Source organism: Colletes latitarsis, chromosome 1 (assembly GCF_051014445.1).
Source record: "Colletes latitarsis isolate SP2378_abdomen chromosome 1, iyColLati1, whole genome shotgun sequence".
Classification (NCBI taxonomy): domain Eukaryota; kingdom Metazoa; phylum Arthropoda; class Insecta; order Hymenoptera; family Colletidae; genus Colletes; species Colletes latitarsis.
Genome location: NC_135134.1, coordinates 37,379,418 through 37,396,224, shown reverse-complemented (window position 1 = coordinate 37,396,224; position 16,807 = coordinate 37,379,418). Strand labels below are relative to the sequence as shown.

Below are 16,807 nucleotides of genomic sequence, written 5' to 3'. Positions count from 1 at the left end.
TATAGCGTGGTCTATGACGGACGGTTTTCCAAGTGAATGGTGGTAACGAACGTGTTAAAAAGGGTATAAAATGAAATGTTACAATACTGTAACTGGTATTTTCTGTACAGAAGATACTTCTAATTTTTACATTTTATTTTAAATATAACTAGTAATTTACATTACATTGTCTATTATCTACAATGTAAAATATATAATTACAATGAAACTTATTTATTTATCGCATTATTATATTAACAATACCAAATCACTGTTAATTTTGTCATTTTTACCAAAAAAAAGTTTTTAGAATTTTACTTTCGCCTATTGGTTCCACCACCTGCCAATATCGTGAGGATTCTGATAAAGATATTCATTGTATCCAAATAAATAGAAATCGCACTGAAATTGAAAATATACAAATATACGTATAAATTCGTACGTTCAGTTGCATTAGAGTCATACATAATTTTAATAAATTACTCACTTATTGATTGGGTCGTATGGCCTCATGTCGAGTGTATATTGTGGATGTACTTGTGCTTGTTTGACAATTCTTTGTGTATCGTACAAAAGGAACATAGAAAATAGCAATAAACCACCATACAGAGCCATTGAATGTAAACCAGATCCAAGCATTGTGGTAGGCGGTAAGAACATTGATCCTACAGAACTTGCAAATACAACTCCTAAACCAATTGCAAGTGGTCCTCCCATTTTTAAGAATTTTTCACTCGGTGCGCAAATAGCTATCGTTGACAAACCACCAACTACACCAGCAGTATACCATGCTGCTCTAAGTACCAATGGCCCTCCTAATAAGTACAAAGGTGCAAGGACTGCGCCAACAATACCAGTATGAACTAGCCATGCCATTTGTTTTGTTCCAAAACCTTCCTTATAGGGAATACTCTGTAACACCATTCCACTACCAACCATTGCTATCATGGTTGCACCTAGGGCAAGCCACCCTTGGCGCATTACCATGTTCATAATAGCTGGCGAACGTAAACATACAGCTGCGGATGCAGCGCTAGCTGCTACAGATGCACCAAAATACATATATGTAGTTTTAATCCTATCTCTCACATATTGGGGCCAAATCCTATAAAGAGTCATATATTCTATTAACTTTTGTTTCTATTTGTGATGCTAGCAATACATCTGCTTTTATAATACAGTGAAACTTTCATATTTTACATAATTGTGTCTATATACTATACATATCTATCTCTAATAAAGTTCTGCTTACGAAATACAATAAGGCAACTAATAATAAAAATAACCAATAATAGGATATAGCAATTATTATCGAAATAATATATGTACAGGTATCCCTCGAGTTACGCGGTTAATTGGTTCCGCGTAAGTCGAAACAGCGTAAGTCAAGACTTTGAAATATTCTGAAATATATACAAACTATTGTGAAATACCTAGTATCTTTTTTATTTAAAAATATTCATCTATAATTACATATATATTTTCTTTTTAAATAAAATTGCTCCAAAACCGCTTAACTCGAGGGATACCTGCAATACATAATATTACTTGAATGTAGGTTCTCTTTACGATTAATGGACAACACTTGTTCATCAAGCAACGAAGATATAGATAGTTAAGGATTTTCAGTAGTAGGAGATTCTTTTACAAGAATCTTTTATAAAGGCATAGCGATTGGAAAGTTATTTCTTTCCCTTTAAATGGTTATAATTTTATTACAGAGGTTTTAATATTTCTGTAATCACTCATGTAATTTTAATATTTTGTTCCATGAGAGGATTATATTTGATAATTTTGTTCTTCAAAGTTTTTGCAATTTGGAACATTTTAGAAAACTTCTCCAATGTCCATATTGTTTTCTTTTCTCTGTGATAAATTGCAGATATGAAAATTTCACTGTATTGCTCAATAAGAAACATACTGTGCATAATCTATGGCTCCCGAAGATGATGAAAGACCCAATCCATAATAGCATAGAGCACCTAATCCTACCACAGCACCACCAGCAACAGCACCCTTTCCAACATTAAACGCTACAAGAGTGAAATTAATTTTGAGTACTTCAGATTGATTTATTGCTAATGTTTTCCTATGTAATTTCATGACCCAAATTAAATTTTAACCCTTAACGCTCCAAGTACCTCTCAGGCACCACCGATGTGCGGCGTTCTACTCCAAGTGTGCCTCTCAGACACCACCAATGTGCAGCACTCTACTCCAAATGTATTTTTGGGTCATTATAGGTAATTGTTTACAAATAAAAAATAAATGTTTGTTCACCAAAAGGAAGTAATGTGGCAAAAAAACAAAGAGTTTTCTACCGTGAGACCTGTGAATGCAAACCCAGTTTGCATCCCAATGAATGTTTTAAAACATTCCACACATTACTCAATTATAATTAATATAAATATTGTAATCAAAATTATATTACTTCTGAGAACAATAAAAACTATTTTGAATGATTTTAATATTATTATTTACACGTCATTGTAGCATTTAAAATCTGGCACTTAAAAACTTGCAAGTCGAAATATGATGAAAATAAGTTGGAGTTGCCAGTCGATATTCACAATTAAAAGTCAGAGTGTTAAGGGTTAATGCAAATGACATTCATTACTGCATTTGTTTACTTAACTTTTTGATTTTTTACTTAAAATTTATATTCAAAAAATTTGAATAACCCAGATCTAACTAAACTTAATTCATGGGTTCTGTCTAGAACATTCTGCATATCTTTAATAAGACACTCATTATATCTTGCATAAATTGGGAAATTACAGCACCATGTATTATTGAATTTGTTCCAACGGAACTTTCATATAGTGAAATATATTTTTCATTTATAGAAGTTTATAATTTGAAATTTATTACACACTTAAAAAATTAATTGATACTATTATATTCGTTATAAAAAATAGTCAAAAGATTTGCTTTACTATATTTTTCTTACAAAAATAATGCTTGTCAATAACAGAATGAACACCCAGTATGCCTGTATTCATGGTTCTGATTGCACCATATTATATGCAATACTGTAATCGTTCATTTTGAATTTAAAACTTTACCTGTTTCTCCTGCAGGAGCCATCGCCTGCTCTGAAACGGTGGCAGATCGTCGAGAACTTCTTGTAAATGCATTACGACCACCACTAGCGAACAATCTCGAAGATTGAATCCTTGGAATAAACGGTTTCGAAGTAACTGGAGTTTTCAGTAAACTGGCCAAAGCTGGTGAAGCACCAGCTCGGCACACTCTCGCGAGCATCATCTTCACCTCCTAATATTCGTTAACTTATTAATCTGTGAAGAAGAGAAAATTTAACAATCATCCGTTAATCAAAAGGAAAAATACATCACGTAAGCTATGAATTACACACGGCTTGAAACACATCAAGTGGTCTTGAAGATTCGAAAAATCTACACGTTAATAAGATTTATTCGAAACTATAAATTAGTTTTTCGCAAAAATTTTTGTGATTACTCACATGACGCAATACGCTGCAATTGTTTCTCTCGAACGATCGAACTATCTCCTAAACTTCTGACAATTTCACGTCAGTTGCTGTGCTTATACGATGCCACTAACGAATCGACGCATGCGCAGGCTGCCAGATTGCGTCTCAATTCGTCGAAAATTGCCACACTCGCACACTAATGCCCCTAATACGTGTATATGAGTTCAGAGCAATTTCACGATAAGTCGAGAAAAAAAGCGTGAATTACTGTGACCAGATTTGATATAATTGAGTGCATCGACGGTAACATTAGTAATGACGAACTTTCTTAGCGTCTAACGAAGTGGTAGAGAAAACAGACTTGCGCTACCGTAAGGACCCTATGTAGGTACGTACATGAGCTCGCCATTGCGCAACTTCGGGAAATCGAGAAAGAAAGCGAGTGTGAGCTTTTCCTTCTTGCTCTTGTAACAACCGAAATTCTACCTCACGACAATCGACATACGATTTCGAATTTCGACTGTCCAGGCATTTTTACTTTCCGATCTACGTAGTTATAAGGAAAGTATCATAATGAAAAAGAATTTTGAAAATGTCATGTTCAATTTTGTTTTCGTTTGGAGAAAACCTCATCGATCGCATGAAACAGGGAAACATTTCTGGGCTCGCATTATATTTTCGATAAAGAATTGTTTTCTCGAAAATGCGTAGGATTTCAAGGATATGTCTATTATTGAAAATGATTCTAATTGACCCCTGCAATCGAAAATAATTTTTTCAGAACGATTTGAAATTTTTTTTTTCGTCGAATTTGTCGAATTGTATGCTATCTGTTATGGCGTCGTTTACGCGCCAATAAAACTTTCCATGGCGTCGAATTTCAATCAGGGACCGCAACAGAAATAAAATACAAATTAAATCATAATTAAATTTCGTTGGTCGCGAAACACCGACATGTCTTATTATTCAGTTTTCTAAATCATGTTTTATTATTCAATTATTTCTAAATCTGTTGGTAATGTTGCTCTAGAGCCCCATTACCATTTTCGTGTCACTCGCAACGTTACCAACAGATTTAGAAATAAACACAAGTGGAAGTGAGGCAGAAAATGAAATTACAGAAATTTTAGTATTTTTTAACGAAATGAAAACTGTACAGTCCAGAATTGAGCGTCAATCGATGCTCAAAAATTTATTTCTGAATCTGTTGGTAACGTTGCGAATGATACGAAAATAGTAATGGGGTTTCGAAACCCCATAAAAGTGAATCGAAAAAATGCATTGGATGAAAGATCTACTCGTATACCTCGTCTCTGACAATACTCTAGAATCTTTGATGAATCAATGAGAATCAAAACTAACCTAGCGAAGAAGCTCTATATTTATGATGACCTATGCGAAGCGGATCGCAGCCAATTTGCTAATATTATTTAGTTTTTAATTAATAATTGCATTACCCAGCTAAGAGTGATACGATTATTAATTAAACGGTAAATAATATTACCCAGGTCTCACCACGTGGAGGTTGCTGCGAATAGAGACCCACCCTAGCCTCGCCCCAACCACCCTTCCTTTGGCGAGGAATTCGAATACCTATCTAAGGGAGAAGCTATCGAAAAGTTAGAAATGAGCTACAAAGGGAGAATTCTTAAAAGAACTGCCCAACAAAGAGATGAAGAACCTAACAAAATGTCAATACATGCCAGATGATACACATGTTTTTTAGAAACGAAATTGGAATGTGCAACTGCACGTACGAACTCTGATGAAGAGATGAAAAATCTAACAAAATGTTGATACATGTGAGATAAACCACCACATGTTTTTTAAAAACGAAATTGGAATGTGCAACTGCACGTACGAACTCTGATGAAGAGATGAAAAATCTAACAAAATGTTGATACATGTGAGATAAACCACCACATGTTTTTTAGAAACAAAATTGGAATGTGCAACTGCACATACGAATCCTGATTCGTATTCCTTCTTAAATGGATGCTTTCATTATGACAGTGCCTAATAAGACACTGAAGATCCAACCAGAAATGTGCAACTGTTAGTATGGATCTTGCATATTAGAATACTAATATGTACCTTAATATTAATAATTCGTACTTAAATATACGCACACGCTTTGGTAGTATTTATGAAAACGCTAGAGAACGCTTCTTTACCTTATAATCTATATACATTTGTACTTATATTCTAACGCAATCTGTGGAAACGAAGAAATACGAGGAAATATTTTCTTCTTGGTGTCTTCGACAATCCCACGATGTTTTTCTAAAACATACACTCATATTCAATAAATTGTATAACTTATATAAAACAAAGAAATATGAAAAGATATTTTCTTCTTGGTGTCTTCGACAATCCCACGATGTTTTTCTAAAACATACACTCATATACAATAAATATAACTAATATAAAACAAAGAAATATGAAAAGATATTTTCTTCTTGGTGTCTTTGATAACCCACGATGTTTCCCTGAAACATAAACTCAGACAATAAATAGAATTGTATGGAATATTTGTCTAAGAACGATCAAGATGGAATCCGTGTACCATTCCCAATTCCATTCTTCAATGATTATATATTCTGTAACAAGAACTTGTTCAAAGGGTTAATAGCTGAAATGAAAGTGTATTAATGGACACGGAAAAAAATAATTATATACCGTCAAGATAATGGTAACCGATCATAGTAAAAGTAATATTATGAAATTAATATTTGAACTAAAGCTTCCACGAGTAAAAATTGATATTAAAAAGTTTAAAAACATAAATATTACGTAATTGAAATTGAATGAAATGTTAAATTCGTCACAGTGTTAAGATAAATACCAAATAGATTAAAAATTGTATTCATTTGTTACCGTAGATTTTATTTTTCGTTTCTTTTATGATAAAAAAATTTTCAAGACGTATACATTGCAATAATTATATTTTACTGTATTGAAAACTAAATTACGTGTTCGTACAGAAAAAGCAATAACGAACGAAAATGTCGATTCTACGCGGAAAATAACTCTCAATATGAAATATCGAATTGAAATTCGCATACCCTTTTGATGCAAGCATTCTATTTTCCATCAATTAAAACAATGACCGCGAACAAACTTTGATTTATGCAAAGAATGCAGAATATTTATAAAAAATTCACTATTTATAAATAACAATTCGATTGCAAAGATTATTATATTCCGTAAAAATTATCAACTCTAATAATAAATAATTAGTGATATATATATATTGGAATCATAAATTTAATCTACAATAAAATTAATCATAATATAGCATTTTTAAATGCGTCACAAATCTGTAATAAAAATATATTCACATAAATTACAGATTCTAACACGTTGTAAAGAATAAAACAATTGGTCTATTTACAACAGTACTTTCAAGCAGTATTTCTTTTGGAAAAATATATGTATTTCAGATAGTTGGAATAAACGTCCACTCGTCTTAAATTCAAACAACCCGTGAGTGGACCATTCTTTTTTTCGCAACGCTAATTTATAAAATAAAAAGCTATAAAACAAAATACTATACACGAGTGGTGCTTGTTATTCGTAAAATGAACCACACAGGGTTCCTTTTTTAATCAAATCGCGTGCACCGATATTCAATAATGCGCAACACTAATTTTAATAATGACGTTGAGCCATTCGAGGCTTTACAGAATCCCAGCTTGCGTCTTGATGATCCTGGTGCAGTGGTCAGCGTTTTGGACATTGAATCGCAACTCTAATTAATAAAAAACGCGATAAATCAAGATCGCAACACTAATTTATAATATAAAAATTCCAAACGCGATTCATAACAATAAAAGCAACCGCGAATGGTGATTATTCGCAACTCTACCCTGAAAAGTAAACGCGAAAAATAGTAATTCGCAACTCTAATTCGCAATCGCGTTTACTAAAAATTCGCAACGCTATTCTTAAATAACAATAAAAGCAATCGTGTATGGAATTCGCAACGCTAACCTGAAAAGAAACGCGAAAAATAGGAATTCGCAACTCTACAAGCAAACGCGATTATTGTATATTCGCAACTCTATCTTTAATGGAAATATATTTATGTTTCGCAACGCTAATGCAAATCGCGTTTTGCCCAAAAAATGCTGGATCGTGGTGCTGGCGGCGTCCATCGTTGATGCAAATACACATGCAATAAATAAACTAACTACTTCAAGCTACTTCAAACTACAATAGAGTGGCACGTATGGGGATGAAGTTAGACGTTTTAAATATCGCAACACTACGGGGCAACAACGCGAGAAATCAACAATCGCAACGCTAATTTATAATAAAAAAAAATTCCAAACGCGACTTGTAACGATAAAAGCAATCGCGAATGGTATTTATTCGCAACACTACCCTGAAAAGCAAACGCGAAAAATATTAATTCGCAACTCTAATTCGCAATCGCGTTTACTAAAAATTCGCAACGCTATTTTTAATGCAAACGCCCGGTTCCTAGGTTTGCATAAAAACTATCGCGAATCGTGTTTATAAGCAACACTAACACATCAACGCGATAAATATTTGTTCGCAACTCTACGAGCAAACGCGAACATTGTATATTATTCGCAACTCTAACTTTAATCAGGGGCTATTGGTACAAGTACATACACATGTACTGGCCACAAAATAATCTAACTACTACTAGTACTACAATTGGGGTAGAATTTGGGCATTGAAAATATCGCAACGCTAAATAAAAAATCGCACGATTAATCAAGATCGCAACGCTAATTTATAACATGAAAATTACAAACGCGGCTGACGTCCATTATATATATAAAAGAGTAAAAAAGCAACGCGAATCGTGATTGTTCGCAACACTACCCTGAAAAACAAACGCGAAAAATGGTAATTCGCAATTTTATAAGTAATCGCGTTTATCAATAATTCGCAACGCTATTTTTAAAGCAAACATTCAGTAGCTAAGTTTGCATAAAACCAATCGCGTATCGTGTCAAGTCGCAACACTACCCTGAAAAGGAAACGCGAAAAATAACAGTTCGCAACTCTAAAAGCAAACGCGATTATTGTACATTCGCAACTCTATGGATATTAAAACCGCGAATTGCCCTGATGGCTGGCATGTATGGTGCAATCATGTACCAGGTACATGCATACGTGAGCCAGTCAACAGAATACAGGGAAGGGATAGCTGGCGTGTATGGTGCAATCATGTACCAAGTACATGCATACGTGAGCCAGCTAGAAAAATAAACTAACTACAACTACAGACGAGTTAAGTGACAAAGTAGTAACAGGAATGACTTTCCATCCTCATCCAAAGATGAAGATGAAAAGCCATTTGTTGTAGCCCATTCTTGAGACAGATTGTCAGGGCCTCTTCAGCTCATATAGAGCCTTTTCTTTCTTCGGCGGTCCTGCCGAAGCCTGAAACTTACTTAAGACTTGGCTCGAGATTTTGTGCAATACGTAGTCTTCCAACAATATACGAATTGTTGGTCGAGCATACGTGGTGAATCTCGAGCGGGACGAGCGTTTCGAAAAGGACCTAATCGCGACCGCGAGCGCGAGAGAGCGACTTTAAGAGTCGCGCGATTCGAGAAGTCGAAAATAAAGCTAAAACAAACAGCATACACCGTTTGAATCAGCAAGATTTCTACCCTCGAAATCGTAACTACAGGAACAGAACTGCCACGCGAAAACGCGCCTACCCGAATTACTAATGTGGACAGTTCTGCCCTGACCCTACCTACTTAGATTAAGCACACACACCAGAAAGTTACCTACCTACCTAACCCTATATTTAAAAAATTGCAAAACTCAATCAAACAAGCAAACACTCCACGGTTCTCATTCACAATGTCCGGGCGCGACCTAAACTAGAGAGGACTCCCCGGGGTTCCTCCGACACCCGGACATAACTGACTTCAATCATACTCTAATTGTACGTACCATTTCCTGAAATCGACTGACAAAGACTAGTGACCATTGCGTATTTATGTTATAGATAATAGTTTAGTATAATATAAAATCTTTATATAATTTAATACAATACAAAGTCATTGATCAAGTATATTGTATTTATTACTTTATTGTATGAATTACTAGAACTATCGTGTATGGAAATGAATATATAAACAGCAAAATCAATAATTAATTTAATAAATTGGTAAATAAAAATTGAATGTTGCAATTAATAGAAGTATAGAGAATTGTAATGAATTGTTTAAACGACGTACTTCCACAACCTAACCACAACACACACATGTGGACAGTACGTCGCGCACGATTCACTAACCAATGTCAGTCGTTGATACATTATTAGAAATTGTTATAATCTAAGTCATCGTGCCCGTTGCCTTCGCTCATGCAAATAGCACCTGGGCGTGTGCATGAACTTGGGCAATGAACACGGAAAGATTAGTCTGAAAATCCTGACTAAAAAATGTTGTTAATTAAATATAGCTAAACGGTAGTTTTTATTTAATTTTTAATCAAAAAGACTCGACTTGTTATATGAAATATATCAACAAGAAAATACATTAATATTGAAAAATATTATTATTTAAGAAAACTGTTATAATTGAAATTTATTAATGTGAAACGGAAGACTTTATTTAAGATTTTATGATAATTTACTTTAAAATTGAAATAATTGAAATTTAATAAATAACATTATTTAAAAAATTCAACAATTCATAATCGATTCTATCGGCAAAGTAAATTTCTAAAAAGATGAAATTAGTATACAATACATGTTACTTTGACTTGAAAATCGATCAGTCGCGAAATGTCTTCTTGCACATAAAATACATTAAATACGATCAATATTTAAGGATTATATTAATGTTATTAAAATTACTGTATAATATTATAGTAATTAATATTTATATTCTACTCCATCAAACGATTAATATAATGTTTCTCACATTATATCAATTCATATTCTATTCAATCTATAATTCATGTAAAGTTAATAAAAATATTTTATACATATTATAAAAATTGTTTTATATATTTTCATAAAAATTTTATCATAATCATATTAGGTAATATTTATTTATAACATGAAAAAACGCGAGTGCAAGAAGACCCTAGCCTGCAGTAAGAAAATATGACAATTTGTGTTACTACTCACGGGTATTTTTCATACCCGTGGTCACTTGACTCGTCAAAAATAGCAAGTATACAACTGGTCACCCGTGTTGATTCGGATCTTTCATCCTACAACATGGTTGGGGACCAGAGGAACATAAATGCATGCGACTAACTCAATTGTAAAATGTAAATGCTCGGATGACGATGTTGACCACTTGAAGTCATCAGCGAAGTCAGCATGGTCCTGCTGGTTTCCAGGATGTGACTGTAAGAAGAATGCAAGAAAACAATTAGAATCTGTTGTTAAAATTGTAGAGATTTTTAATTAAAAATTTCAAAGTATAAATTTATATTTACGTTGTTCGCTCGTGGTCCACCGCCCGATACTCTCCGGGTACTTCTGCTGGTTTTCAGGATCAGGTTCACAGACTGTAAGAAAACTATAAGAAAACAATTTGAATCTATTGTTAAAATTGTAGAAATTTTTAATTAAAAATTTGAAAATATAAATTTATACTTACAATGTTCGCTCGTAGAGCACCGCCCAATAGTCCTCTTCAGTGATGCACTGAGTCTAATACCGTCAACGAGAAGTTTTAATTTCAAATTAAAAAAATAATCTTTATTAGATATTAAATTGCATTACCGCGACCGAAGATTCAAATCGGCGAACAAATGATTCTATTAACGCGATTCAGAAAATAAGGAGAGCCACGATGCTCTGGAAGTAATTTAAAATTGCGTAGGAAACACTGCTTCTATTCTCGCGTTTGCCTAACACCGTAAACGACAACGTGCTTGGGGTCACTTTACCCTGAAAAACAAACTGTTGCTACGCACAATCACTGAATCTACCGGCCGCATTGCGCGCGGCCAACAAATTTCCTGGAAACAGAAGCTGAATAGAAAGGGACAGGAGACAAGAAATACAACAAGCACACGTGTGCTTTTCCTATCGGTTTTCTTTTTTCTTCTTCTTCTTATTAGAGTTCGTCAACAGAAATACTGCTTTACTTAGTACTGCTGTATACATAGTTTGTCACGTAAAAGGTTAATGCCACGAAGGCGAAATATTCTCAATCAATGAGAATTTCAACGATAAAATATTATCTATGAAAATAATTACGTACAATTATTCAATTTTTAAATATTATATCACTAAGTTTTATAGTTAGAGTTGTAAGCATAATTGTTTACTTTATCGAACGTTAGAATATCCCGTAATTTTTATAAATATTTCGAAATTTGCAACAATTAAAGTTCGTTGGTTATTTATGCTTGAATAGCATATTCCAACTCCGCAGTTACTACGTTTATTGAAACTTGTATCGAAATATATATGGAAATTGCAATTACAAAAATTCATAAAGAAAGAAATATAAATAATCAATTAAATAAATATCGCTCGGAAATATTAAATCGCAATCAGAATACAGTTAAATATAAATTATTCCAATTTATCGTTGATATCTACCAACGCCATTTCTGTATACTTCGATATATATCGAAGTGGATAAAAAGTGTTTGTTAACGATATTCATATTTTATCTTAACAATGACTGATTAGAAAATTATGATCATGATTGCAACGAATGATTTAATAATGAAATAAGAATATATAAATATTAATATGCCCGTTAATTTTTGTTATAATTGTTTAAACGTTACCAATATTCCCTCCAAAATTTGTCGAGTGGCCTGCCATCTGTTATGGTGTCGTTTACGCGCCAATAAGTTTCCATGGCATCGAATTTCAATTAGGAACTGTAACAGAAATAAAATACAAATTAAATGATAATTAAACAATAATTGATAATAATAAGGAAATATCAAAAGGTTAGAAATACGTACTTCGTTGGTCGCGATACGCCGACACGTCTTGTATTTCGAAAAGGAATTTCTTGATTTCGAATTCCAATAAGAGACTGTAACAGAAACGAAATAAAGATCCACTAAAGAACATAAACGATTATTATAATTAAGTAATGATTAAATCGAAACCGTATTGCAAGGGATCGTAATGAAAACGCGAGTAGTAATAATGGAAGAATAAACAGGTTAGAATTACGCACCTCGGTCGCGAAACGCCGATACGTCTTGACACGTGTTGTCACGTTAATTTTCCAAGTATGAATGATGGCTCTTCGCTGTGCTCGGTAACGCTCGTGAATTAGTTGGCGGGGTGGGGGAAGGACCGATGTCTCGCGAAGCTTGTTATTCGAAAAGGAATAGAGATATTTCAGGTAGAAACCGCGGATACGCGACTTCCTAGAATAACGTAAATACCTTGACTTTAGAATTATACATATTGATGGATGGCGATATAATGTTGTACAAATTAAATATAACTCACACTTTTGTCGATTTATAGTAGCAGATGACAAGATTCTTGAATTTGTTGACATTATTCACTTCGATGATTACATGCAAATTACTTACAACTTTAACTAATCAAAGAATCGCGAATAATTCGTACTTCTCAACTTATATGCATTTACATACAACTAGCATGCTTACCTATCACACTAATTCAGTGAGTTTTTCAACTGACCGCCATCCATGAGAAGAAGACGCTAAAACCACCTCCGAATTTTCAGGTCGGTATGACAGTCAGATTGGTCCGCGAAAATCCATAAGGTGAAAAGCACAGACGAGATATACGAGTAGACCAATCACCTTATGGACTTTCGCGGCCGAATCTGACTGCCATACCGACCTGAAAATTCGGAGGTGATTTTAGCGGCCTCTTCTCATGGATGGCGGTCAGTTGAGAAACTATTCACTGAATTAGTATTGATGGACAGAAAGCTGTAGTGTGTGCGTAAATACATGTGAGTTGGCAGTGCAGTATTATCAGACGGCAAGCCTGTGGCCAAAGGAAACTGCCCCTCCACTTACACACACAATGCACAGCCACCTTTTATATGAGTTCTGGCGTTTCGTATAGCTTCGGGGATTCGAGAAAGGCGGCGAATGTGAGTCTACCCTTCTTGCTCTGAACACAACTGAAATTCGACCTAGCATCACTGGCATGCGATATCGAATCTCGACTGCCCAGGCATTTTTTACTTTCCGACCTATGTATGCGCATATAAGCAAAATACCATAATGTAAAAAACATTTCAAAATTTCAAAATTTCAAAATTTTTTTTTACGGAAATACACGTTTCAAGACTCCCTAATCATATTTTAACTATGAAAAAAAAGACATTTTTTTACTATGCTTATGGACGTGCGTTCATATATTTATACTATTTATGCGATTGAATCTAAACAACCGAATGAATTTCAATGTAATTTTAAATTTTTAAATCTGAAAAAATTTGGAAATACTTTCCTATTTGTCCTCTTTGTTTAGCAATTTAAAAAAACGCTGATTCGTTAAAATCAATCATATTAAAATAAAAGACTGGAAAATTTTTCTTCTTTCAATGAAGGAAACTCTTTTACTTAATCTTTTTCGAAGGCGAAGGTGAAAAAGTCGATTTCGCCACGGCAACAATGGTTGGACGGCGACGCATGGACGTTCCCCCGAAATAGGAGATCGGTTTTTGTTTTCCAGAAACGCGAGCGAGGCGATCGAAAACGCGAAACGCGTTAGTTGGATAACGGAGAGAGTTGCGAGGTTCCGTATGAAATAAAAAGACACGACCTCTAGCAACAGCATGCGTGTTTTGTTTGCCCCACGTAGTCACCCAAGGGCTAAAGCTTGAAATTAAAATCAAAATAAAAATTAAATATACAATATAAAATTTTTCTATATTGCAGAAGATAGGGATAAATTGTAGTTAACTGTTTTATGTACAATTTATTTCAAACACTTGAAAAATCATCTTCAGTCTTCTCCATTCATCATCAAGCCTTTCTTCTTTGAATGTAGATTAACTTGTTTTATTTCCAATTAATTTATATTTACAGGCATGTTTCTATAAATTTCAAATCCATTAATCAATTTGAATTTGTGATATTATGTCAGCCAGTTTCAAAAAAATGGTTTCAAGAAAAACGCATTTAAAATTTCTGATATGATTATTAACCGCTGGGTACTCTTCCCTTTAAATGACTATGACTTTGTTACTTCTACGAATTTTAATGAGTCTACGTTTATAATAATTGCTAAATAAAGAGGACGAGTTGCAAGCCAAAGATCAATTGCAGGGTTTTTAAAAAAGACAGATTGGCATTTTTCTTCTCATTGTTTGCAGCGTGTTTGCGAGGGATGTGTCCGATATATACATATGGATATAATCAATTCATTTTCCTTCAATAATTCTCCATTGCAAAAATTCTACAGTATTCTTACATTTTTTTATATTTTAAAATTTTCCCATATGATTAAAAAGTAGGTATACGGCGAAAGCTATACAACTTTATATGTATACAGGGTGTTCGGCCACTCCTGCGAAAAATTTTAATGGTGGATTCTAGAGGCCAAAATAAGACGAAAATCAAGAATATCAATATATTGATGAAGGCTTCGTTAAACAGTTATTAACATTTAAAGTTCCGACAGTACTGAATTTTTTTCTCAAAAATGCGCAAGATTTCGGGGGTATGTGTATTCACTAAAAATGATTGCAATTGACCCCCGGAACCGACAATAATTTTTTCAGAACGATTTGAAATTTTTTTTTTTCGTCGAAAAATTTAGGCACCTACCCCCTATCGATTTTTCTTAAAAATTCCTTTTTCATTTTTAATATTTTTGTTTGACGCCCTACAGAAAAGTTGTCTAATACTTTTTTGTAGGTATCCATGAGCTCTATTTCAGAAAAAAGTTTCATTGAAATATATTCACAATTGTAGGAGTTATGGCTGTTTGAAAATTGGACCATTTTTATGGGGTTTTTCTCATTTTGCGGGGTCAAGAACCAACTTTTCGAATATTTTTGCGATTTGTACATATTCTCCATCAAAATACCCGTAGTTTGCTTTTTTAAACATTAAAATCGTCCAATCCGTTCAGAAGTTATGACGTTTTAAAGATTCGCATGAAAATTCGGGCAGACATTTCTAGTCAGAAATTAGATTTTCGTTAAGGAATTTTTTTCTCGAAACTGAGTAGGATTTCGGGGGTATGTCTGTTGACCAAAAATGCTTGCAATTGACCCCTGCAACTAAAAATAATTTTTCCAAGACGATTCAAAAGTCTTTCTTTCGCCCAAAAATTTCAGCACCTATCCGATTTTTTTTCTCGAAAGTGGATAGGATATCGAAGACATGTGTATTCACCAAAAATGATTGTAATTGACCCCCGCAGCCGAAAATAATTTTTCCAGAACGATTTGAAATTTTTGAATTTAATTGTTAATAACTTTTTAACGAAGCCTCCATTAACAAATTGGTATTCTTGATTTTCGTCTTATTTTGGCCTCTAGAATCCTCTATTAAAATTTTTCCCAGGAGTGGCCAAACACCCTGTATATGTATAGTGCATGATCGCTTCGCATGGAAAGTCAATAAATCTTCAAAAAGCGTTCAGGTCCGATTTCGAGAAATGTAAGGTCTGTCAGTCACGATGGCTTTTGCCGTTTACTGACGATTCGAACGTGTGGCGATTGGCGATGCTAGGCCTGCTTTCGAGAAATGTAAGCGACGTCAACGATGCAAGAGCGAGAAGGAAAGCGAGTATCAGCCTGTTCTTCTCGTCTCTTCCGAAACTTTACGAGCTCACGTATACGCAATTGGGCATAGTGTGCGAAAGTGGAATGAGGAGTTCCTGGGGCCCCCGATACGCGGTTTGATAATACTGATTTCGAGTCGCAAATACGTTTTTGCCGAGTTATTTTTTAAATAAATGATGTATTACAATATAAAATAAAAAATAGAAGATTTGCGGTGTACGTATCAATGAGATACATTCTTAGATATTTTAATAATCTTGAAATTTTTAAATAACCTTAATCGATTGATTATTCCAATGAAATTAATCGATTAATGCCCAATTATGGTCCGAACAGCTTTCATTTCGTTAAAAAATAATACAATTTCTGAAATTTTATTTTCTGTCTCACTTCCTCTTTTGTTCATTTCGAAATCTGTTGGTAACGTTGCGAGTGACACGGAAATGGTAATGGGGCTCTAGAGCCCCAGAGAATCGGGCCGAAAAAATACATTAGGTGATAGGTCTACTCGTATACCTCGTCGGTGGTGAAAAGTCTACTCGTATACCTCGTCTGTGTCTAGATCAATCCTTGGCATACTTAGTTTTAATTCTTATCGTTGAAAGCACTGAAGTCTTGTTCTATTCTGAATCGATAACATTGAATGCGACTCTGGAAT

At 34.0% G+C, this 16,807-nt stretch overlaps 1 protein-coding gene and 1 long non-coding RNA gene across 3 annotated transcripts; both read right to left on the bottom strand.

Annotated features, from left to right (window-relative positions):
• Positions 1-114: 114 nt before the first annotated feature.
• On the bottom strand, positions 115-3,620 carry LOC143340269 (growth hormone-inducible transmembrane protein). 2 transcript variants are annotated; one of them, XM_076762055.1, is made up of 5 exons: positions 3,464-3,620; positions 3,045-3,278; positions 1,901-2,012; positions 467-1,084; positions 115-381 (listed from the first exon to the last, which is right to left on the bottom strand). In XM_076762055.1, the coding sequence occupies exons 2-5, from the start codon at positions 3,244-3,246 to the stop codon at positions 294-296; spliced, it is 1,020 nt and encodes a 339-aa protein (XP_076618170.1). In that variant the 5' UTR covers positions 3,247-3,278; positions 3,464-3,620; the 3' UTR covers positions 115-293. The 2 variants fall into 2 exon arrangements, with proteins under 2 accessions (XP_076618170.1, XP_076618259.1); XM_076762144.1 differs by having other exon boundaries at positions 3,356-3,465.
• A 7,039-nt stretch (positions 3,621-10,659) lies between these two features.
• Positions 10,660-11,186, bottom strand: LOC143340370 (uncharacterized). The gene is made up of 3 exons (XR_013079422.1): positions 11,047-11,186; positions 10,883-10,954; positions 10,660-10,790 (listed from the first exon to the last, which is right to left on the bottom strand). It is a non-coding gene; the product is annotated as an uncharacterized LOC143340370 (long non-coding RNA).
• Positions 11,187-16,807: the final 5,621 nt, after the last annotated feature.

Bases quoted from the DNA above. Each gene is read 5' to 3' on its own strand.
- LOC143340269 (XM_076762055.1), bottom strand. From the start codon at position 3,246: ATGATGCTCGCGAGAGTGTGCCGAGCTGGTGCTTCACCAGCTTTGGCC. The intron at 2,013-3,044 runs GTAAAGTTTTAA...TCACTCTTGTAG, and splicing joins GGCTCCTGCAGGAGAAACAG to CGTTTAATGTTGGAAAGGGT. The intron at 1,085-1,900 runs GTATGTTTCTTA...GACTCTTTATAG, and splicing joins GGAGCCATAGATTATGCACA to GATTTGGCCCCAATATGTGA.